The 23,202-nt window shown below is 46.8% G+C and overlaps 9 protein-coding genes across 9 annotated transcripts; 3 read left to right on the top strand and 6 right to left on the bottom strand.

Moving 5' to 3' along the window:
* Positions 1–1,352: 1,352 nt before the first annotated feature.
* Positions 1,353–1,844, top strand: K444DRAFT_638160 (uncharacterized protein; the record flags this gene model as incomplete). The annotated part of the gene is made up of 2 exons (XM_024884217.1): positions 1,353–1,516; positions 1,631–1,844. The coding sequence occupies 2 exons, from the start codon at positions 1,353–1,355 to the stop codon at positions 1,842–1,844; spliced, it is 378 nt and encodes a 125-aa protein (XP_024727753.1).
* Positions 1,845–2,730: 886 nt separating this feature from the next.
* K444DRAFT_277668 (uncharacterized protein) lies at positions 2,731–4,344 on the bottom strand. The gene is made up of 2 exons (XM_024871537.1): positions 4,182–4,344; positions 2,731–4,124 (listed from the first exon to the last, which is right to left on the bottom strand). Exons 1-2 carry the CDS (start codon positions 4,224–4,226, stop codon positions 2,874–2,876), a joined length of 1,296 nt encoding a protein of 431 aa, XP_024727752.1. The 5' UTR covers positions 4,227–4,344; the 3' UTR covers positions 2,731–2,873.
* Positions 4,345–4,703: 359 nt separating this feature from the next.
* On the top strand, positions 4,704–5,866 carry K444DRAFT_657620 (uncharacterized protein). Its single transcript, XM_024886174.1, has 3 exons — positions 4,704–4,899; positions 5,019–5,265; positions 5,319–5,866. The coding sequence occupies exons 2-3, from the start codon at positions 5,071–5,073 to the stop codon at positions 5,748–5,750; spliced, it is 627 nt and encodes a 208-aa protein (XP_024727751.1). The 5' UTR covers positions 4,704–4,899; positions 5,019–5,070; the 3' UTR covers positions 5,751–5,866.
* Positions 5,867–6,849: 983 nt separating this feature from the next.
* K444DRAFT_638157 (uncharacterized protein) lies at positions 6,850–7,194 on the bottom strand (the record flags this gene model as incomplete). Its single annotated transcript, XM_024884216.1, has 1 exon — positions 6,850–7,194. The coding sequence occupies one exon, from the start codon at positions 7,192–7,194 to the stop codon at positions 6,850–6,852; it is 345 nt and encodes a 114-aa protein (XP_024727750.1).
* A 320-nt stretch (positions 7,195–7,514) lies between these two features.
* On the bottom strand, positions 7,515–7,853 carry K444DRAFT_638156 (uncharacterized protein; the record flags this gene model as incomplete). Its single annotated transcript, XM_024884215.1, has 1 exon — positions 7,515–7,853. One exon carries the CDS (start codon positions 7,851–7,853, stop codon positions 7,515–7,517), a length of 339 nt encoding a protein of 112 aa, XP_024727749.1.
* Positions 7,854–10,470: 2,617 nt separating this feature from the next.
* Positions 10,471–13,871, bottom strand: K444DRAFT_670454 (uncharacterized protein; the record flags this gene model as incomplete). Its single annotated transcript, XM_024887626.1, has 9 exons — positions 10,471–12,020; positions 12,067–12,235; positions 12,286–12,361; positions 12,413–12,744; positions 12,793–13,186; positions 13,240–13,266; positions 13,322–13,364; positions 13,426–13,740; positions 13,791–13,871. The coding sequence occupies 9 exons, from the start codon at positions 13,869–13,871 to the stop codon at positions 10,551–10,553; spliced, it is 2,907 nt and encodes a 968-aa protein (XP_024727748.1). The 3' UTR covers positions 10,471–10,550.
* Positions 13,872–16,917: 3,046 nt separating this feature from the next.
* K444DRAFT_547053 (uncharacterized protein) lies at positions 16,918–18,090 on the bottom strand (the record flags this gene model as incomplete). Its single annotated transcript, XM_024876276.1, has 4 exons — positions 16,918–17,561; positions 17,608–17,794; positions 17,853–17,926; positions 17,976–18,090. The coding sequence occupies 4 exons, from the start codon at positions 18,088–18,090 to the stop codon at positions 16,918–16,920; spliced, it is 1,020 nt and encodes a 339-aa protein (XP_024727747.1).
* A 696-nt stretch (positions 18,091–18,786) lies between these two features.
* K444DRAFT_622186 (uncharacterized protein) lies at positions 18,787–20,011 on the top strand. The gene is made up of 4 exons (XM_024882049.1): positions 18,787–18,973; positions 19,088–19,219; positions 19,332–19,524; positions 19,608–20,011. The coding sequence occupies exons 1-4, from the start codon at positions 18,958–18,960 to the stop codon at positions 19,645–19,647; spliced, it is 381 nt and encodes a 126-aa protein (XP_024727746.1). The 5' UTR covers positions 18,787–18,957; the 3' UTR covers positions 19,648–20,011.
* Positions 20,012–20,392: 381 nt separating this feature from the next.
* Positions 20,393–22,385, bottom strand: K444DRAFT_638152 (uncharacterized protein; the record flags this gene model as incomplete). The annotated part of the gene is made up of 8 exons (XM_024884214.1): positions 20,393–20,413; positions 20,466–20,779; position 20,833; positions 20,915–21,168; positions 21,227–21,341; positions 21,394–21,473; positions 21,514–21,994; positions 22,251–22,385. 8 exons carry the CDS (start codon positions 22,383–22,385, stop codon positions 20,393–20,395), a joined length of 1,401 nt encoding a protein of 466 aa, XP_024727745.1.
* Positions 22,386–23,202: the final 817 nt, after the last annotated feature.

Genomic DNA, 23,202 nt, shown 5'->3' with positions numbered 1-23,202 from the left:
CAACGAAAGATCTGTTTCTCTTACGGTTGTATCTCCAATGTGCCAGGGTTATATGATTTGGGTGAAGATGAAGTGTGTCTTGAATCTCGCTTAGAATGCCTATTACGGGCAAGGACCCCCTATGTCGAGTCAGGACAACCTCTGAAACCGATTATTCGTCCCCTACACTACACGGTCGCGAACTACCATTCGCATGGATTCTGCCATCAGCAAGATTTGAACAGGATGGTATTTCCTATTGCATGCACGATCTGAGACCCTCATCCACCTTGGTGTAAACCTCAAGCTTATGGTTCGCACACTTCAAAATGAGGACAGCCCTCGACTCCAGGACTCTGAAATGCATGGTCGGTATTAATGTTTAAGCTGCCAATAAAGTTCTCATGTTTCAAGGGAAAACTTTCCCATACATGAAGAACATGATTGCCTCCACACCCGCATAACGCGCAGGGACCGATAGAAAACCTAATCTACAGAACGACGTACATTAACATCAACTAACATACTGTTCACCCCCTCTTGGGAGACCTCCACTATCTTCAAAAACCATTCATCAGAGCTCCGCCACTAATGTGATGTCTAATGCCGTAGATATTCTTCTTGATATAGCACTAGTGCAACCTGGAATAAGTCTCTCTGACAGGTTATGTGCCAAGGACTTATAAGCCGCAGTAGGCCATTTTGGAGGACTTCATCAGTGGGAAGTGGCGAATAATGATATGAACAGTTCCCTCAAGGTACCGTTTCTTCTTCCTCTCTAATCCTATTTTTGACTCGATACAGGACACCTCACAACAACTAACAGCAACGCCAATACTTCGACTACGGCGGCTCCATAATCTACTGCCTCACAGCATAACCCATCAAGTCTCTCTCCTCCTAATCTTTACCCGGGTTTTCTCAACACTTCGAAAAATAACCTACACAATCTACGGAGGTCGCGGCCATAAGTGTTGCAATCGGCAGGGATGTATGCCAAGCCTCGGGACGCCACATGCCACTGGCCTAGCAACGAACCTCCGGGGCTCGACAGACTGTAGGAATAGTAGGTTTAGCGATGTTCATAGGGCCTGTGCGCTATATTTTAGCCCAGGAAAGCCTGTAAGGCCCTGTAGTTACAGCGCTTCCTGGTTGCAACGACCCTGCTACGTCAGCGAGGAGTGACGCCGACGCTGGTAGTTGCAAGACTTATGGCTGCGATCTCCGTACTTCTTCATGCTTTCAATGCTCATCTACTACCTCACCATTGTCGTCATAAAAATACAAATCTGCGCTCCCATCCCGTCATTCCGGGACCGCAACATCGCAGGTACATGTTTCAGTGAACACGCGTGATTCATCGGAACACGGTCATGTCTGCAAGCACTGATCTCGCGGTGCTGGTTATCTCCAGATCAGCGATCTGGGGACTGCACATACCGGTCAAGAAGAAGATTACGGCCAGGAGCTTTCTGGCCGCCGGCAGAGTGGAGGTTCTGTTGGGCTGGTTTGGCGAGATTGGTTATGGTCGTGAAGGGTGGGAATGATGCGGATTTGACGTTTAGTATTCTGAGGTTCGATTTATTGGGGTAAGACTACTTTCTAATCCTTCGCTACAAGGGGAGTTTGGGTATGTGCTGATAAAGTGTAGGTCCGCAGACACGTCGATAGGACTAATCTGTGCCTCGCTTACGGCATGCAATGTCTTCTTCGCTCGACCTGGCAGCAGTTTCTTCTCGCCCAAGGCGCCGAAGAGTAAGAATTCTGGTGGGAGCACTGGCCTCGAACGAAGAAATGTGCGGTTGAAAAAGCGTTCTCAGAATGGGACAAATGTGCGGAAAATGAGGAGGAGTTTGCCTAGTTGATTATATGATGGGGAATGCGATGAGGATGTCCTTGTGCCCAATGAGCAGCGTGTGGGAGCTGTGGGTAGCAGTTGAAAGGAGCTTGGATGCGGAGAGGAAAGCTTTGGTGTCAGAATTGAAGAGCAAGGGGAAATCGGGACGGCAAGGTGAATAGACATTAGCATAAGAAATATCTTCAGTCGTGCAAACACCTGGCTATAAGGTTAAACCTCTTTCTTGCAAAGGTCAGAGAAGTGGGCGTTATGAGTAAAACATGGTGGAATAACCCCTCAGCGTAAAATTCGTGGCTCATGACCCGCTAAAGTCATCGCTTTACAGCGCACGAAAGCCTATAAATCCAGGGCTTAGCCCGCTATAAATTGATGCCGAAATTGCAACGAACCTGTGAGCTTGGTTATTGGGCACTAGTGGAGTGGTATGAGCGGATGATTTGAGGTAGGGTTTACTTCGTATGGAGGGGAGTGACTATGAATGGGGAGAGAAATGAAGTTAGAAAGGGAGTAAAGATTATCTTTGCTCGCTTAGCTGTATGCAATTGTTGTACTGTACATAAACCACGTGTCGCAAAATATCGAAGGCAATTGGAGATGCAAGCATGACGTGACGGTCAATTGTAAAGGAGCTAAACCTCTGAAGCCATAGTCTTTCCCGAGAAGCAAGCCGTGCAAGTATGTAATCAGGTACAGTGAGAAAGGAAGGTATGCATCATATCCACCAACGCCATCCAGGTCATTTGAGACCATCGCGTCTAGGGTATCAAATTCGTCGACATGAGAAGCCACTCTGGCTTTGTGATATTCGCCAAACGCCGTGATGTAATCGTCGCATCATAGTTGATACATCAAAAGAAGAAAGAAATCATGATATTCGTGGCTCGAGAGAGCAAGGATGACACCAAAACGGCGCCGGTGATGAATGCGAGAGCGAACCTGACCAAAACATTTCTCATGTATGTCAATTCGTGGTCAAGAACAAGTCGAAGGCCTCTGCCGAGAAATGTATGCTTTGTCGCGACATTTCGAGAAGTGATCAATTCTCAATATCCGACCACATATCCGAATCGTAACAAACATCCTCAGCTGGCATACCACTTCGTCGGTCGAACTCTATCCATTTCTTCTCGGGATTGGTGAGCGAGTCGGAGGTCCACTTCCAAACTGTCCTGCCAGGCTTGTACATAGACTTGGGGGGTTCGCCGCCCTTGGGGTGAATCAGAGTCTTGGCAGACTTGAATTTGGGTTCCATGTCAGCCCGAACGACTCGTTGAGCAATTCCGTGTCCCTTGAGAGGCCTAAGACCCGAGGGGGTTGACACGAACAATGGAACTGCCGATCCAATCAGGCCTTCGTCTCGCACGAGTTGGTGAAGTACTCTCTCCTCATTCGTGAAGCCCTCGTCGGTGATGTCTCCTTCCGGTGCGCCGGTGATCAGCAACTCATCAACCAGTTTACCGAGTTGCCAACGAATCAGAGCGCTAAACTGGTAGCCGCCGTAAGGGAGGTGGTCGCAGAAGTTGACGAGGTCGATTCGCATCGTATCGAGACCAGGAAGCAACTTTTGACGGAAGACCGAGGCTGGGGTAGGCATCAAAAGAGCTTTAAGGAAATCTGCAAGTTGCTCCCAGCAATAGGCCTGGATGCCCTTGTCTTTGATCATCCCAGGAGGTCGTGCAATGATGGGGATCATCAGCTTATCGATTGAAGAATGGTAATCAACGTTGCCGGTAAGATCACGTCTGCCAGCAGCTTCATCATAATATCGACCAACGACTCGCAGAGTGACTTGCTTCACTGTGGTACGCAAGTGATGTGGAAGCTTGGCGAGGTTCTCCAGAGAAGCAGCTTGAGTGAAGATGAACGAATTGTTGGTAAAAAGAAGTTGCAATCCTTCGACCCGAAATGCCTTGCACGTCGCGAGGAAGTGAATATTGATTTGCTTTGTTCGCGACCACTCTTCCTTCGTAACGTTGTCTCTGCGAATCTTGTAGAAAGGATCGATGATGGGGTCTGGGCTTGTCAAAGAATGGCCAAGAATTCGAAGCTGGATCTCGGTGGGGAGTTGGGGGAGAGGTCGGTTTGGGAGTTGCATCGAACGGCGGGCGGATCGTCGGCGAGGTTGGAGGGCGAAATTGACCGACGGCTCGCAGGGGATCTTGTGCGCTGCCAGAAGTGCCTTCAATCGCTTGATCTCATCGAGGTTGTTCCTGTTTTCCTTCTCGAGGGCATCATAGCGACGAGAGGCCAGGGAAGCGGTGGGATCGGGGCCTTCCATCATGCAGACCTGGTCGCAGACTCTGATTAGCTGGTTACCTCTATTTGTTCTCGAATTGATACTTACATGGCGAAAGGCCGGAGGCATGCCGAGGTGATTGTGGTTGCTCATCTTAACTTGATAACGTCGATTACGACAGACCGTTGCCGATTGAACGTGCCCGAGGGAGCCTGTTGTTCTCACCGATGCGGAGGAGGCTGTCTGGAGATAGAGCTATCGCGGGTGTCTCTCTTTGGCGGAGCGATCGCTCCTGCGGAGTGAATTGGGCCTATCAAGGAGAGATCGTAGAAAATAGAAGGGGAGAGAGAACGAAAGCTGTAAGGACAGAGTCTGTCAGTGTATTGAAGGATGTTAGTTTGGGATATCAACAGGTCGAACGCAGAGGGAGGCGCTCTTCGCTCTCGAATTGTGTTGATGAAGAGGAGGGAAAGAATGCGGGCGCCAGGACGCGAAGTCGCGAGAAATAAATTTAGAGCGCGAAGTACCCCGCACCACGTGACCTGGCCAAAACGTCATTGTTTACTTCGCCCCTTTTTAACACCTGACTAGTAATCAAGCTCGACGATGTCGAGGGTTCTCCTGGCGAGATTCAACTGATCTCCATCAGTGATTGAATTTGTGCCCCTCGTCCTCCGTTACCTAAGCTGGCTCTGACCACACTGGTGACACGTGGGGCTTTTCCAGTGACGTCAAGATCTCACCCCGCCATCACTTACTTAGATCAATGACGATGCTTCTATTCTTCCTTTCGCTCCACTTGAAAACGCCTTCAAATCCATAAAATGTAAGTTTGTACCTCTTCAATAAAACTATGAAACGTTGTATTTCCTTCAGACCTCTTCCTGGCCATCCCCGCAAGCCACCTGCAAGAACCCTACGTCTATTGACAACAACTGTTTCCAGAGGAACTCAAACCGAAAGCACTCCCCAAACCAAGCTCTTCGGAAATTACACAATGTCTTTCTCAAACACAAACACGGGAGATAAACCAGCGGACCCCTACAAGGAAAAGAACCTCGACGATGCCTCCATCAAAGACAAAGTCGAGGATCTCAGCGAGTTCGTCACTGCCTGCAAGTTTGGCATGATGACCACCCGTGATGGTTCCACTGGAGATTTGGCCTCGCGATGCATGGCCTTAGCAGCCAAGGTCCGCCCCTTTCTCCTACTTCAGGTATTCTTCACATCTAACTTTTCAACTAGGAAAACGGCGGCATCGACCTCATCTTCCACACCAACACCGAGTCCGGCAAGACCTCGGACATCGACTCAGACCCACACATAAACATCTCTTTCCTCAACTCCGCCGGCGAATGGGCCTCCGTGTCCGGTACCTCGGAGATCGTCACCGACCGCACTGTCGTCAAGAAGTACTACTCTCCAGCATTGAAAGCATGGCTGGGTGACCTGGGTGATGGAAAGCATGACGGTGGACCGGAGGACCCAAGGATTGGCGTCATTAGGGTCACGGCTAAGACGGCGACTTATGCGGTTACGAGGAAGAATGCTGTTAGTAGGGGAATTGAGATGGCGCAGGGTGTGGTTACGGGGAAGGCGCCCGCGGTCAATAAATTGAGGGAGATTAGTGGGCAGGAGATTCAAACTTGGAGAAGCTCTAATGAGATGGTGCAGTAGATTCTCTGCTACGAAGGCTCGTGAATATATAAACTATGGGTAGCATCGTTCTCCATGCCAAAATAATTCAGGAGATTCACGGGAAGTCCAACGTGATTTAATTGACTCAAGCGTAGCCCATGTTTATTGCTGTCTTTATTCTGTGAATCTGATTTATGTGGATTTGGTTGGATTGAGTTGGTGTATTCCAAGATGTTTGTCGGGTGAAAGGATATGAGGTATTCAGGGAATAGATTTTGGCGGTCTAAGAGGGAAAATGTGTAGTTCAGTAGTTTTGACGAGGTAATTTGTTCGTGATTCACATATTCGAAGCTCAGTACTATTCAGGACACGACAGAAGTCGTAGAATAAAGTAAGGTGACGTGGACCGTGATATTAACTCAAACCTTCCAAATATCGCGTTCTCGATCACGCCCAGCCAAACTAGGTTTGTCTCTCTCTGCGGTTAGATCACCTCATCAATCTATATTTCCTAAGATAGCTCTTCCACGAATCTTGGTTGGATATGAGTGCATACCCAACCGCCGTGATCAAATTATTTAAATTCCGATGGGTAGCCTGCCGCCGCTCTCTGTCCTCGTCCAGCTTCCGAGTTAGCTGGTGAGTTTCTCTGCCTGCTGTTTTTTATCCTCCTCTGGCTTTCGAGCTAGCTTGCCGAGTGTGTTAGAGAGCCTGTTACTGCTGCTTCCAGATCGCCGTGGCGATGGTATGGGGCGCACTCCGACAACATGGGTGGGTTTGAATATTTGGTGCGAGTCATGTTCGCCTGTCGGTGGAAGAGAAGAGAAGATTTTCTTTGCGGTTGACAAGGTTGCTAGTTTGTGATTCGATCTAAGAATGGGAGGAGAAAGGGGGGTTTGGGTGTTAAATAGATTTGGAAATGTCATCTTACTTGTTTGTGATTGACCTAAGCTTTGAATCTAGAATCATCATTATACAAAGGACGATGCAGGCAATAAAACCAGGGGCGCCAGTGGATGTTCCACTAACTCGAGCCTTTCAAGGTTACCTTATACGTTGTCTGCTCTTAACTCATCGCTCGTGGGCTGTCAATATTCATTCTCAGCCAGAACCACGCAACCCCCTCCCTCAAATCTCATCACTTCCTGTCCAATATTCCATATCCCCTAAGATACTCCTTCCAATCTCCACGGTAATAATGTTTAAGCCCGTGCTCCGTCGCCTTGATCATTCTATCTTTGTCTAGATCTGCAGCCAATTGATGGTCCTTATCATCCTCCAATGTCCTTTTTAGTTTGTCAAATGCTTTTCGTTGTTGAGAAAGGTCGTCAGATAGACGGTTTATTGCAGATTCAAGGTCCCCGTGTCGATGCTCCTGGTGGCGCTCTGAGAAGCTGGCAGCGGTAGAGGGTGGAAAGGGGGTCGAGGGGCTATCGATAACGGAGAAGACGGAACTTTGCTTCGGGGTCTTTTGAGTGGACATGATTCTCCCTTTCTCAAGTTTTAATCATGTTTTGAGAGATAATTCAAGTTGGAGGTCGTTCGTAGTGTTGATTTATCCTTGAAGCTGAAGGGGCTGGGAAGGGATCGGGGTTTAAGTAGAGTTGAGAATGTTGATATGGAAAGGTGTGATTGTATTGTCTTGGAGAGGCTGTGATTTAAGGCCGTGAATCGAGTCTACTGAGGCATCGAAACTCTATACTTGTCACATCTAGGGAATATATGATTATCTCTTTGATAACGAGGTAAAGTCTAACGTGTTTTGATTTTCTAGAAGCTAGCAAGAGTTTATTCCAAGATTCATCAATACCTCGACCTTCTCTCCAACTCCCTAATCCTATTCTCCTTCTCTCTATCCATACGAACCAGCCTATCCACCTCCCTCTCCAACTTCTCAATATTCTCCCGTCTCCTATCACTTGCATCAATGACCAACTTCAGCGTTTTATTCAGTTCCCTGATCCGGGCATCTGTCTCCTTGTCTGTGGCGCGGAATTCTTTTTGAAGCGCTGCAATGGCCTGCTCGTTAATTACAAGCTCGCGTGCGTATTCCTTACCTTGCTCGGAAGACTTGGAGTTGATTTCACTACGGAGATTTTCGAGCGTGGTACGGAGGAGATGGAGTGAGACGTAGGAATTCATTTTGGATATTTTAATTCAAGGTTTGATGTGAGATCGCTGGTGTTGGTGGTTGTACTAGAGTTGGAAGATGTTCGAGATGGAAATGAAGGCCGACCAGGAGAAATGCGAGGCTTAAATAGACACGCAGTTGCTGGTGTGTGAATCATTTTAAGATCCATGCGAGCAGTGACTAAGTGTCCTTTCGCTGCTGTAGGAAAATGAGGGGGCCGTCATTGTACGAAGATTGGGGCATAAAGTGACGGGATTACAGGGCATTTGTACTGTACCGCAAGTTCACTTTCAGGCCACTTTCTACCCCTAAAACCCACTAAAACCCACTATATATCCAGGACACTCTCCTATAAGCACGCTATAAATTATAAACCAGGGGTACTACACCTTTAGAAGGCATATCCCCTGTACATAAGGGCAAAGTCGCTAAAGGGACCTAGCTCCTCTCATAGAGTCCGAGCGCTACGGTTGCTCTGCCAGCAGTCTATACCCCCTGAAGATCTTCCACGACCTTGTAAATCTCTCACAGCCCTGATTTGGGGCTTTAGGCCTAGAGTTACAAGGCCATCCGTTCCGCTGCAGCCAGGGACGACTTTCGCGAAAAGTCAAGAACATCACAAAACCTCACATTGCTAATCCATTTCACTTGGCTAAATAGGTATAGGAATTAAAGAAGACTTTATTTAAATATCTCAAAAGGGTGCTTTAGGAATCCCGAAGAGGAATTAAGTTTCATTATTTTTCGTGGTAAATTATTTCAAATTAAACTGATAAGAAAATTCGCTTTACGAAAGTCGTCCCTGGCAGCAGCGGAACGGATAATCGTTCGGCGCTTCCCACCCAGTTTCTCGCTTAGCACGCTTAATGGGTGAGGGTCAGCAATACGCAAAGCACAGCAATGCGCAAATCCAAATTTTAGTGGGGACACACCAAAATCGTCCGCCTCGCCCTTCAAAACCTAACACAATTAATAATTACTTAAGTTGTGGCAATTAATAATAAGATATGGGCCTTTCCGTAAGTCAAATTTGAAAGGCAAAAAATAAAGGCGTTATCGTTGCGTAGTCTGTATAAGTTCCCCATACAAATTTTGGTCTGATTTTGGTGTGTTTTGCGTATTGCTGCCCTCACCCATTAAGCGTGCTAAGCGAGAAACTGGGTGGGAAGCGCCGAACGATTAGCGGGCGTAGTACCTTAAACCACACCCTGGAGTCCGCTAAGACCCCTACGCGCGCATAAATGCCCTGCAATCCCGTCACATCATACCGCAATCTTCGTATTCTAAGCCATATGCGATATGGAATATCTTTTATGTGCATTGGCATATGTGAATAGAAGCACCTTCAACTATGAGAATCTATCATCAATTCAGAGGAATATCTATCGGGAATTGTGAAGCCCGTTTTAACTCCCACTTGTCCAGCGAGTTTCCACAAGCTACCGACTGTCAAGCTCAAATGCGCAAGGTAGGCAGCCTCCTTCCCAAGCTAGCACGCCGCCCCGTCCTTATTGTACTTTGGAGGATACCGAGCTCTTCCTATTTTCAGCCCACGTCTTCTCCCCCTTCAATTTATTCAGCTCCGCGCACTCCTCCAGCCACCTAACTTTAGCTTCCAGGCTGCCTATCTGTTATTTATTGACTTCTGTATCATACTTCAAATTCATGCCCTCCCTAGGGGGAAAATGTAAAACGACCCCCCCCCCGAGTTCACGATTAGGGGTAAGAATACCCAATATCTAGCTTTCTCTTTAAATTTAATTTACTTTATAAGGGATTAATAAATCTTATTTTTTAAAATTTTATGTACTAATTAAGAACTAATTAAATATATGCTTTTTATAAAAATATAAATTAAAGAAGTTAAAAAGTTAATATTTTATAACTTAAAGGCAAGCTTAAAAAAGCCTGGGAATTTAGTAAACAATTTCCTAAAACCAGATATAAGAGCCTTATAAGTACTTAATTTATAAGTTATTATAAGGCTTAAAAATCAGAACTTAATTAATTAGTATATAAATCCTTTTAGATTAGAATTATATTTTAAGATATTTTTTATTATAAGTTAAAAAGCGCCTATTTATATTATAAATCTTATAATATATTAACTTAAAGTTTTTAAAGAGTTAAAGTAACTAATTATAAGTTATTAGTATTAAGAGAATACCATTTTACTTTTCCCCGAAATAAGGGTTAAATATAATAAAGCAAGTAAAAGGGATTTAAAAGCAAGAATAAAGAAAGGATTTATATAAACTCTAGAAGAGGAGTTATAAATCTATAGCAGGTCAAATCCCTCTTACAAGAAGATAATAAAAACAAGCGTTTTTTTTGGCCGTTTTACGAGCTATATCTTATTCTTTGGGCCACTTTTTATAACTCTACTTTTAAGCCTTAGGAATATAAACCCTTAAGGATCTTAGTCGTTCTAGCTTATACGAGTAATTTAATTCACCTTTTATGATAATTAGACTTAAATTAACAAAGATATAAGGGAGTTAAACTTGATAGAAGAGGTGCGAAGGGAAAAAGCCGAAAACTGTGCGTACAGGCAAAAATCTGAAGTTTTTACAAGTTGCTTTAGTGCTCCACAAACGACATGGAAATGGAATATATCTTCATTAAAATGGTGTTTCCAACTCTGAACTGGTATATCGTATACAAATTTCCCTCTCCATGAACCAACTGCACAATAAACACCAGAGCCATTACACACTCGCAGTAGTCGCCACGGCAAACGGCACACTACTCTTCGTAGCATAAAGATTAAATTGCTTCGCACCGCCACACATTGCGGTCCCCGTGCTCGTCGCCCCCACACTCCCAGAACAAATATCCGTACAAGCGTGCCTTCCATACAAACTCGTCACAGCGCTCGTGCCAAATGCAAAACTGCTCCCAGCATAGCATTCGCGGTGATACTCTACGTAGTAGAAGGGGTAAATGGTAGGTGTTGGTTTGGAAGCGAGAGAGGAGACGAGAGATCCGCAGACTTGCGGCGTGATGGAGTTGTTTGCTAGGAGCAGGGGCAGTGCGTGTCCGGTTGACAGGTCTGAAAAGCAGCCCATGTATGCGTAGCCTGTTGCCGTTGAGGTGCTGGAAGAGGAGGTTACGGTGACGAGGGTAGATGAGGAGGTGGTTGTTGTGGCGCTTATGGTGGAGGGGCCAGTGGAGGAGGACGTTGTGCTGCTGTGTGAAACAGAGGAACTTGATGAAATGCTCGAGGAGATAACTGAACTACTCGTACTTGATGTGGTAGAGCATGACGTTGTGCATGCTGACGCTGTTCCCACCAGCATGACCTCCTGCCATCCACCGTTGGACCAGAAAGTTAGTATCGAGGTCGAGGATCCGGTAGTGGTTGGCGTGAAAGTGAGAGTGATCGTAGTGCTGCCAGCTGCTACAATCGTGGCGCCATTTGTTGGGAAGCCCGTCGCCGTAAATGCACCTCCAACCACAACGGGTTTTCCAGATGTAGTGACATTTGTGTATGGGGCATTGTAGGCACTCCGGTAAGCAAACCCGGTAAAGGTCAATGTTCCAGCACCATCATTATTCACAACCAGAGTGGCTGTTGACGAGCTACCTATCGTCAGTCCACCAAAGTCGATCTGAACGGCGCTAAGATCGATATATCCTCCGGAAGCCGAAACCGTTCCAGTCAGCGAGAGACTAGCAAGTGGGATGTTTCCACTGGGAGCATTGAGAGCGAGAGAGCCAGCGATAGCACCGGGCTTGACATCGATGTTATGGTTTTGTCGTGTCAGTTCGATCGCAGCCGAGGTCAGATTGAGTGTAACGACCATGGTGAAAGATCCGCCCGCGGCCACGGTAGCTGGCACCCCTGAACATTGGAAGACGTCTAGGTTGGTGGAACATCCGTTCAGTGTTAGGGATTTTGCACCAGCTGTGCATTTGACGTTGATATTTTTCGTAACACCAGCGACCACAGTTCCAAAGCCAACTGGGCTGGGTGTACACGTGATTGCAGGTGTTGTGGATGGCCCTATTCCCAAGATTTGGTTCGTCTCGGTGGTGTACACTCTTGCATTGCCGAATGAGGGGCGCTGGTACTTCTGCAGACGTCCAGTGGAACCCATGGAGATTGGCGACAAGACATTCCCATTTGGGATCGCATTATAAGCCACTAAGCCGTTGTTGACGTCTGCCAGCCATACCTATAGCAATGTTAGATTCTGTTCTCATTCCCGCTGTTGAACTTACAATTCCAGTCCCAGCTTGTCCATTCAGACTGGTGACTGTGGGTGCTCCAACACCGGCGAACTGAATGGCAGATTTCCCTGCAAGCGTAAATTGAGGCTTGCCTCCACCTCCATTAAATTTGTAGGCAGTGAGAAGCGCTCCGGTACCGCCCTGTGAAGTAGGGCAATAACTGATAGTATTGTAAGCGTAAGAAAATCGTGGAGGAAAGCCTGCACAAACTAGACATATCCGCCTTCTGCTGGGTAGCTTGCAACACCACTTAAAAGTTTGTTCGAGCTCGTGATCGTTTGTAAAACTAGTCTCAGTCAGCATATTCACATAGAAGAGTTGGCTACATAGCAGGTACCAGCATCTGATCCGCCGCTCCCCATGGCAAATCCTCCAAGATTGTCGGCGTCCATGAAATAGATCTTGCCACTCTTGCCCCCTGCCACGACCACTCGATTAACCCCTCCGCCGGAGAAAATGGGATCTAGGAGAGCAGCTCCAGATGACCCGAAATCAATGTCCCCTCCATCAAGAGAAGCATATTCGAAGGGCTCGAAGTAGTCCCGTTGGGAGAAAACACCTGCGGCGGACAACCCCATGTCGACAGTTGCTTGCTGGAGAGTACTAATCGGGACCTTTCCACTAGCTGGAGTTCCCTTGCCGTTGTCACCAGCTCCACCCGCTCCATTGCTACATGTTGTTAATAAAACGAGAATTTTATTTTGCCGGATAACGTACCCAGTGACAAAGAAAACTCTGTTGTTGGCAGTATCGGCTGCAATTCCAAATCCCGACTGCCAGATTCCAGCCTTACCACCACCTTGTTTCGTATAGTCCAATTGTTGGGGTTGAGGCGCGCCGGGATTAGCTTCCATTGCCATAATGCTAGTTACTCCGACTCCCTTTGTCTTGCTCATAGCAACAAGCATGCCTGTGTAATTAAAGTTATCGCAGTGCCCACCGAAGCCTCCAATAACCGTGTTCCCAATCATTGCTAGACCAGGCCGGTTAAGTACCGTACCGCCGACGAAATAACGGGTATGGTCGTTGTCTGCAAAGTGCCCATCGATGATGACTGCGGGGAAAACATCGTTGAGACTAGGAAGTTGGATAGCATAGAACTTATATTGCCCTGTAACAAGTCAGCGTCGAAGCAGTCTAGAAGTAAACAAAAACTCGATGTACCGTTGAGAGTTCCAGATCCAGTAGCACCTATTCGTGATTCAGTAATGTTCAATCAATTCTCCGCCAGAAGTTGGAAATTGACCTCCTTTGTATCCCTTCGAAAAAAGGTACATGATATCTGTACCCTGCCGAGGAAATTAGTACTGTACAATTTCGACAGAAGTTTAGTATGAGTATCAGCCCTACCGGGTCAATAATTGGTGTGCCTGTTATACCAATGGTAAACGGGATATCTCCACAGCTGGAGTCGGCTGCCTGGAAAGGAGGATCAAGGATTCTCTGGTTAATCACGGTGCCAGTCAATCCATCCAAAATTCTGATGATATTTTGATTGGAGACCACGATGACTTGCTCGCTCGAAGCACCTGGCGGTGTCCAAACGAGAGGCTTGGCATAAAATGCTTCGTTTGTATTGAATGCTATTTTCCAGTTGAGAACGAATGTGCTCGCAATGGCGGGGGATATGTTGTGATTCGGCAAATAACCAGATTGCGCTGCGTCCTGCAGCAGTATCAGCTTATGGATTGCTTATTTTGGAATCTGATACGTACGGTGTCCTGCAGGAAGTCTGTAGGAGCAACGCCACGAACAGCTGGTAGGGCCACTAGCCCGAGGAACGGTAACCACCTCATTGCGAGGAAACGAGTGAAGCAATTGACAGGAGAAAGAACGGCATAGAGAGGTAGCTCAGAGGAAGACAGAAGCTCTATATTTACGGAGTACGGGTGTTGTGTAACACAATTTCAATATTTTACGGCAACGGCCCGGCCATTTCAGCTTCCTCGAAGGCGTCGAATCAAGCTTTTGATGATACACACAAAGACAAGCCTTACCGTGCCTCGGACGGTATGGCGGCGGCTTCCAGCAATATCACCATACTTTGGGGAGGCCTAGTCCAATAGATTTTGAGGGATGTGAAGACCCTTGCTCTGCAAGCTCACTGAGACATGCATGGTACCTGACGAACTCCCCTGATCTTCAGCAATCTTCTTCTTCTCCCGCGCTGGAAACTTCAAATTAAACTGCAAGGAACAAAACCTGTTGAGTTCATATCTCAACTTTGCAATTGCACGGAATCAAAATAAACGGAACCTCTTCGTCTCGATTCTTGGCACTTGGCGGTCTTGGCAGAAACCAGACGAGAATAGTTGTGTGGCTCTCCATGGGCGATTTTCGTGAGGCTTTGTGAGGAATCTCGTGGGGTGACAGGAACTGCTCAAAGTTGACTAGTCGCCTGTGCGCCATCCCTATCGCTCGACGTCAGTGACATTTCCCGTATTATTGAACAACGCACCAAGCAATATTGGGCCCGGCTGACAATGACAGGGACCTAAATACAAAAAGTGATTTGAGCGGGCCTGTCCAATCTGACAGCGAGAAATACCAACCTTCGGGTTGCAAGCTCCCCAAAGAAGCTCCGCCAAGCTTGGTTCCTGGGGCTGAGATCTCATGAGGTGGTCAAGACCATCCCGTTAGTTGGAGTCGTTCGCATGTGAGTAGCTGTAACCCCGCTCAGGATGCTCGAAGATCAGTATGAAGGAGGCAATTTTGGCAGAGAGAACAAGAGGGGACCAAAAAAAACCGTTCGAGAAGAAGTAAAAATAGAGTTGGCTGGAGTAATTTCTGCAGCTTGAGCTAGTGAAGCTAGCAACCAATCAGGCTTAGCTTACGGAGGACCTCCCAGAACCTGGGAGAGGGGGAAGTAAAACGACACGCCTTCAGGTGTCGAATAGGGGTATCGAATAGGGGCCAGAGTATTAACGACTTATAATTGGCTACTTAAGCCCTTTCACGACCTTAAGTTAGATTTTTCAATATAAGTATAAGCTATTGTAATGGGGGTTTGATTGTTATATGGATTTCGGACCATATATAGGCGTTCAGATGCGTGGGAGAGGGTAAAAGGTGGTAATAAACTAAGCACTCAAAAGTAACACTCTCAATAGTAATAAAGAAGTAAAGTAAAGGTGAAAAATAAGGGGCTCCAAGATGTGATGTATTGGGAAGTCTAATTATACGTATGAATGGAAGTCTTATATAACCCCCTAAACTAGCGCCAGCATGCCTGGAGAGTACAACACGTGATAGTAGTCACGGGATAAGAAAGAAAAACCCCCACTATACTATTATAGTATACTCTAAGGCTTATAATACAACTATATACTTTTTTAACTTATAATAAAAAGATTTCTTAAAATTATAATTTAAATAAGTTTATATATTACTTAATTAAGTTCTAGTTTTTAAGCTTTATAAGACCTTATAAATCAAAGCTTATAAGGCTCTAATATTTAGTTTTAAGGACTTAATTTCTAAGTCAAGTTTCTTAAAGCTATTATTAGATTATAAAATATTAACTTTTTAGTTTCTTTAATTTAAAAATCTATTATTAATAAAATAAGCTCTAATAAGCTTAATAACTAATAACTTTAATTTCTTTATTAATAATTATAAAACTAATATATTATATTTCTAGTAATACAGTTCTTATATTACTTTTATAATAAAATTACCAAAAATATAATATACTAGCCCTATAATTATTACTAAAGAATTAAACTTACTTTTTTTTAATTAATTATTAATTAAATATATAATAATAGTTTATTAGAGCTTACTTTAATTATTAATTAAAGCTTATAAAAAAATTATATTTGAGTAGCCTTTAATTAGTTTTATAATAAAATAAAATAAAGTATTAAATTTTATTAATTCTTTATAAAGCAAATCAAATTTAAAGAAAAGGCTGGATTTTTAAATATTCCTGTTCGAGCGCCTTTACTTTTGGTTAGTAATCTTACATTAGCCCCCCAATCAACACCCCCAATCGACACCTGGAGGGAACCTAGAGCCGAAAGCTCAACCATGTTCCCCATTCTCGGCACCTCCCCAGAGAACTCCCACAATCCCCACGCACTTGGCACGCTTGCGAAATCTTCGTGGTTCGAGCGTGGCAACCTTGCCCCTCCTTGTGGTTGCATCCACGTTTGTTCTCAATACGAGTAGGATGGGGAATTGCAACTTGGCGGCAACACAGATGGTGCAACCCAGAGAAGCGCTGCAGACCGTCGGAGCGACTGGAGCAGCGATGATGATGGCAGCATAATTTCAATTCAACTCCTTGATTGGAGATGATTTTGCATTTGTATTGCTTCTATCACAAAACATGGACTTGCTGACCCGACCCTCAAATCCAGGATTTCCAACACTCCGCCTGCTTCCCCGCCCCACCCTAGAGAACTCAACAAGACGCGAGAATAAACTGTTCACTATCGAAGCACCGATACAAATTGAGTGCCTCGTTGTATAGGAATCGGCGAGGAACCACTTCTTGAAGTTGATTGAATTACAATTCAAAGTGGAACATCTGCCCAAGCACGCAAAGAGCCTGGCGTCGAGTAGCCTCCTGTCTGGTAACGATGGCCCTAATAGCGCCTAGACAGGGAAAACGGCTTCTGAAACCCTTTCAAGTGAAAGCAAGAAGTCAAGTTCATTGGTAGTGATCGAAAGGCAGAATCAAGTCGGATCATCTGAGGGAAATCGATGAAGCAGAAAACGCCTGTTTCCCAATTTGAAGTTATTCCTCCCTGTGTCTATCATAATACAAAGAATCTACAAGCTCCAATATCCCAATGCCTCAATATCGTAAAATCATTACACGACCCAATGCATGCACGGTCAAATAAAATCCCTCGGCACAGTCGTCGGCCTCCCATTTTGCTCCCCGCCATACACCACATCCCTTGACCGATTCTCCATCTCATAATAATTCATTCCCCCCCTCGGCGGCACATACGTCCTCGGTGGCGTTCGTTCCGGGCTATAACTCCTATTCTGCCACAGCCCTTCGCGCTCACCACTCGAACTCGAATTCGAATTCGTGCGATTGAGATTCAGATCTCTCGCCTTCGCATCTAATCTCGCAGCCTGTTCTTCAAGCAAAACCTTCTTCGTTGCTCCCATTTTGCGGTAGACGTACACTCCGGCAACAACGGTGGTGGTGATGGTGATTGCCAGCACGACATTGTTGACAGTGTTGTTTTTAGATTGCTGTTGCGCGAGCAGGACGCCAATATATACGATCACAATTTGCTTGGGCAGTGTGAGGAAGGTGGCGACGGCGAAGTGCCAGAATTCGACGTTGCAGGTTGAGAAGACGGCCGTGGAGAAGTGGGAGGGGATGATGGAGAAGCGAATGATGAGCACCACGAGGAATCCTCCGTCGCGAGTGAAGCGTGCTAGTGCTCCGTAATTCAGGTTCGTACGCTCCAGTTTCACGGCTTTCCTTCGGAATGCATATTTGAATGCGTACCATGTGCCGACTGCATTGGTTAGCAACATCTCAGGAGGAGAAGGGAGAGTACTCACTTTCTCCTACAAAGGTCCCCGCTGCTACAATGGCGAAGCCTATCCACAGACCCCAGACGACACCGCAAAGTAAAGCAACGAGTTCATGACCGAATAGTGGAGGGAAAGAAATCGCAATCAAAATGGCGACTGGGATAATGAAGCCTCCTGGAATGGCTCTGATCTTCTTAGATATAGGTGTTAAAGCCTAACTCAATTAGCACTCCTTCAAATCTCGTCTTGTAAGCGGGAAAATTTGAACTTACCTCCACAATTCTATCGTGATTGACCGCAAATAATATGGTGAGCACCCCAACCACAACCGCCAGAATCCACCATGCTTTTTCCGTCAGCACAAGGCTGGGCCTAGGGACGGGCAGGAGACGCACGTATATACTTCGGCTTCGTGACGAAGTCCTTGTACCTGACAGTCTTGTATTCATACTCCTCGACATCGTCGTCCGCCTGGGATTTCATCGATTTCTTTTGTGGAGAGTCGGCCATTTCAGTCTCTATCGCTTCCTGTTTTATCGGCAAAATTTGGCCCCGATCGATGGCTGAATCGCGATCTGTCCTGTACTCGCGCGCTCCCCTCCAATGTCAAATTTTCGTTGGTCAAAGATTTGTCTCGCGGTGTCTCTCCAATCTATATCATCGACGTCCAGATCCGGCTCTCAGTAAAACGAACATGAGGAAGAGAGTTCATGTTCTTGCGAGCTCGCAATGTGAGGATACCGAGCCGGAGAGGGCTGTGCAAATTGGCCAAGAACCAAAGCGCGTTTGAAGTTTGTGGGTGCGGTTTTACCTGGAACATGGGCGTGCTGGACCAGCCAAGCAGAGGCGAGAATCCGCCCTCCCACAGATCTGTCTGATTTGCAGCCGCCGTCCCACTCCTGTGCAGAGATCTGCGCCATTGCCCGGCACTGAGGAGGCAGGCTGAAATTAGAGTGCTGGGGGCGAATGATGCCTCTATTCTGGCTATGCTGCGCAGCATCCTCTGGAGGTGGCGTTTCAGGGAAAGGCAAAATGGCCAGTGCTGCATCGTGAGAACAACGTACTCTAACAAGATAAATGAAGATACAACTGCCTCGCGTCGTGCTTGGGGACAAGAATAGCTGCTGTTCCTATAAAAGGGGCACGAATCGAGAGGACATGTCTAGTTGGTAGAGCGTATGACGCCGGATGACAGATTTAGAATAGTGAATTCAGGGGTTTATGCGGCTTAGTCATCCACGGGGTAACATCATCTACCCCTCCATTTCCATCACCGACCTTCAACTTCAACCCACTATCATACCATCAGCGGAAAAGCTCAACCTCAACCTCAAATCTTCACACAACTCTTCACAAAATCAAATTAACTTTGCCAAAATGCCTTTTGGATGGGGTAAGTACCAGCCTCTTCGCCCCTTTATTTCACAAATCCTGGAGCTCCTCAGCCCTTCAGCTTCGGCTTCTCCGGATTACGTCCATACCAGCATCAGCTGACAGCTATGAACAGAGGACAGCGAGCGTTCCTACCAACAAGTTCAAGAGGGTCAGCACCATGAATCTTCCTTCGGACATGAGGCTCTTGCTGGAGCTGCCTCTTTCGGCGCCTTCAAGATCTTCGAGGATCATCAACGCAAGGAGGGTGCGTTACCTTACCCCACTATACCCAACCTCGCCCCTTTTCCACTCTCTTCTCCTCCCCATAGCCTTCTCTACATACTGGCACACCAGTTAATGGTACTTTGTAACTGTAGGCAAGACAGTCTCCCACCAATTCGCCAAAGAACTCCTCGTTGGCATTGCTGGTGCCGAAGTCGACAAGCTCATCGAGACCAAGGGCCTGGATTACATTGATCGCGAGAAGGCGAAGCGCCATGCGAAGGAGAATGCCGAGCATATGTATGATGAGCATTATGTTCGAGGACAGGGTGCCGATCAATATGATCCGTAAGCTCCACATTTTTGCTCTCTGGTTTGGAGAGCAGGATTTGAAGGCAGGGTTTGGAAGGGTATGAGCTAATGGGCAACAGAAACCAATACGAACCTCCTCGTCACATGCAGAGATGGTAGATGGCACTAGGTTTAACCTAGGTATCGTCGTGAAGTCGTTGGTTGGTTGGACTGCGGATCTCGAGGGAATACTCTGCATAGTTTTTCAACGCACAAAATGGTGGTTAGTCCTAGGCGGTCGGGTTCTCCATTCACAAAAATAGTCACCAACTCTGGGTCAGAGTGTCGCTCCTTACAAAAGTTGAGCTGCTCAAGAATGAAAACACTGATTTTCAAAATGAGGATCTTTTGACATGATCAGATTCGTTGTGCCCTCACCACATGCCAAGTGCCGTGTGCCAAGCGTTTAACTGGCAGGTCAGCGGCCTGCTCCTCATAGCCCACGTGTATATTATTATTGTCGCTTCATGATCGGGGATGAAAGTGACCACTTCTTTCCCAACTCTCGGCACTCGGAGCTTCATCGCCTAAGTCTGCCCACGTTGTCTCGGTGCTCCAGAATATCCAACGGTGCTTCCTGGAAGAGAATGCCAAGTGGGCAGCATTTGAAACACCCCATCTGCCAGTCTTGTCGCCAAAACCTGCCCCGTGCTTGGGGTTGAAACAAATCTGAAGATGTTTACACCTTGGTGGAAAATTCAGCTTCGGTCCCTCCAGGGTTATGGAATTCCACCAGGTCTACGCTTTGTAAGCTGGCTATCGACGTCAATCAATGTTGCCGACTTACTTCGTATCCAATCCAACCGGACTGAGCAACCCTTGGAGAGTAATTTCGAGCATTGAGAGAGCGGCTCATATCCCATATTCAAGCCAAAGCTTCTGGTTCCTTTAATAAAATAGTTTAGCGCAATCAAGCTCAAGGAAACAGCTGTGCTCACAGCAGAAACATCAACGCTCCATCGAAACGGAATCCCCTCAGCATCCGCCCTCAAGTTCTCATCACCCGTAAGGATTGTTGAAATCCTCTTTGATCTCCTTTCCACAGACACAATCGACATCGGGTATAGTGAAGCAGGTCGAGTTTCGCCGTAGGTCGAGAATTGTAGTACATCGTTCTTGTTGCTGCTACCGCCCATATCGAATATATTCGGCAGATAATTTGAGAGCAGTTTTCGAATTGCTGACATGCAGGCGCATATTATTGCTACGGATTCTTCGGCAAAGGGCCACAGGGAGCCGAATTGGTCGTCCCCTTTTTAACATTATTTCCTTCGCTCCTTCGAACTCAAGGCTGGAGATACTTACACTGCCTCAAATCAGCACTCATCCCCTCACTTTCAATCCCTCCTCAAGCCCAAGAAAGAAAATTGGAAAAGAAGTAACGTACTGTCTCATCCGTACTCGTCGCAAAAGCTCTCAGATACCTGAGTCTTATAATACTAGTCAAACAAGCAGAACTCCCCAACAAAAACATTAAAATGAGGATTATTTTCTTGCGGGTCATCATGGTGAGATAGATCACTTCTGGGAAGGGAAGGAAGAGGATTATTAGGTCTTGGGTGATGCCGATTCCTGCGTTGGAGAAGGCGACGGCGTTCAGGGAGAGGCAGGTGGAGGGGATGCTGCGGTCGAAGACACCGCCTGGAGGTGGTTAGTTATCGTAGGTGGGGGAAAGAAGGAGATGAGGGAGTGGCCAGACTGATTGGTACGCATTGCAGGAGTGCAGCGATGAGGAACGCGAGACCACTTGCTCCGACGAAAATGATGGTTATCCAAACCGTGACTCGGAATCGGCGTTTCATGAATATCCGTAGCTATGAACAGGTATCAGAGCTTTACACGTGAGGAAAACGGAAAAGGGCTCACGTAGAAGAAGAGGATGGAGAGGCGAATTAGCGTCAGACAGGTAAGGTAGGACAATTCTCCGATGTAAAATATCTGTGCCCCTGCATTAGCAGAATTAGGCAGTCGAAATCATAGACATACCAGTAAGAGAATCCTGATATCCAGAGGGTCGATATTCCAGGTATGCTTTCCGAATCCAAGCGTTGTATTTGCCCCTTATCAGCAAGTACCCCTGTCTACCCCACACTCTAAAAAGAAACGCACTAAAAATGTAAAGCACAATCGTGCCGGTATAAATGCAAGATGCCTCAAAAATTAGATAATCATCCGTGCCAAACGTCTTCGAAACCGTATATCTAGAATACAGCCGCGCCCCAACAGCAAGCAGCGTTACTGGACCGAGAACAGCGGGTTCGATCAGGGCTGGCAGGCCGCGAGAGGGGACTGGCTGTCTGGAACAGATGGGCTGAGTGGCGGTGTAGTATTGCGATTGTTCTTGGAAACTGCAGGAGCGTTGGAGGCAGGCCCATAGGGGTGTTAAGAGGGTGGTGTTCTGGCATGAGGTGATGGGGTTGGAGAGGAGGTCTGGGCTGGATTGTAAGGCTGTTGAGATGCATGACAGCTGGGGAATTCAGCACGGCAAAAAGAGTATGGGATTCAGAGACTTACTGAACAGGGAGGGAAGGATGCTTCTATTCGAGTGAGGTTTGCCATTCCTGGTGATGTACCGTGTGTGCAAAAATCTCGAGCAGATTTGGACACCGCGCCGGCATCCCCGTCTCTGGGCCTCCAGAAAGAGAAGGATAAGAAAGAAATAGAGCCAAGATCGAGATCAACCTTGTGATCTTTACAGGGGAGACTCCACTGCGCGAACTCACGCACAGGGTGGCTGGGGACCAAGCAAACGGGAACAAAATGACGCCGAGCTCTGCAATTTGTTCATCGCGTCCACCATACCCGAATGGGATCATGCAACTCCGATCTCCCCTTCCCACGGAGGCGGGAAATTCCATAGAGCCATCATGGGATGCGCACAGATTCTTGCTGCTTTCTCCTACACTGGGTTAATCCCGGGCCCACTGTTTTGATACAAATTTTGTACTCGCACGGATTCCCGCTTGTAGGGGAACCAACCAATAACCTGGCCTCAACTGAGACCTGGAGCAACCCAGTGTAGGAGCTAAGGAGGACGGAAACGTGACATTAAAGTTTACTTCCAGTCTTCCAGCAGTCGGAATTTGTGAATGTGACGCGTTTGTAACGGGCTTGGCTCGTTGGTCACTTGTGGCTTGGGTCTGCGAGTCAGGATGAGAGACAGCCGCAACGGCACTCACCGGCAGTGCGAAGATGTTCATCCGAGTTGTCTAAATGATTAAGATGGTCGATGAAGCTGTGAAATAACAGCGCGTTCCTCCTTTATGTTGAGATTGCGACTTCAGCGAGGATCTGCCCGGATTAGGTGATGCTGCCTTCCAACGAAGAGAGAAAACTGTTGACACGAGAAATATTAAGGCGAAAACTATGTGGAAGTTATGCTGACATACTGACAGAGTTTTCTGATTGGGGAAGCTTTGCATGTGAGAATTGCCTTATGTAAACAACCCCCTTTTCCCGCAGGTCGCGTGCAAGGGGCGCTTCAAATTGGACGGTTTTATTCTCTAATCGTCTACATAGTATCACCACTAAGTACGTAAGGAAAACTGCGATACTGAATATGGATTCTCGTACGAAACGAACTTGATTCACCGCGTGCTTGCCGAAGTGAGAACCAGCATCTTAATCACGTGATATGCTCCCAGAGGGTGTCAACTACACTGTATTTGTCCTCGT

Source organism: Hyaloscypha bicolor, assembly GCF_002865645.1.
Source record: "Hyaloscypha bicolor E unplaced genomic scaffold K444scaffold_183, whole genome shotgun sequence".
Classification (NCBI taxonomy): Eukaryota; Fungi; Ascomycota; class Leotiomycetes; order Helotiales; family Hyaloscyphaceae; genus Hyaloscypha; species Hyaloscypha bicolor.
This window is presented reverse-complemented; position numbering and strand designations above follow the sequence as displayed.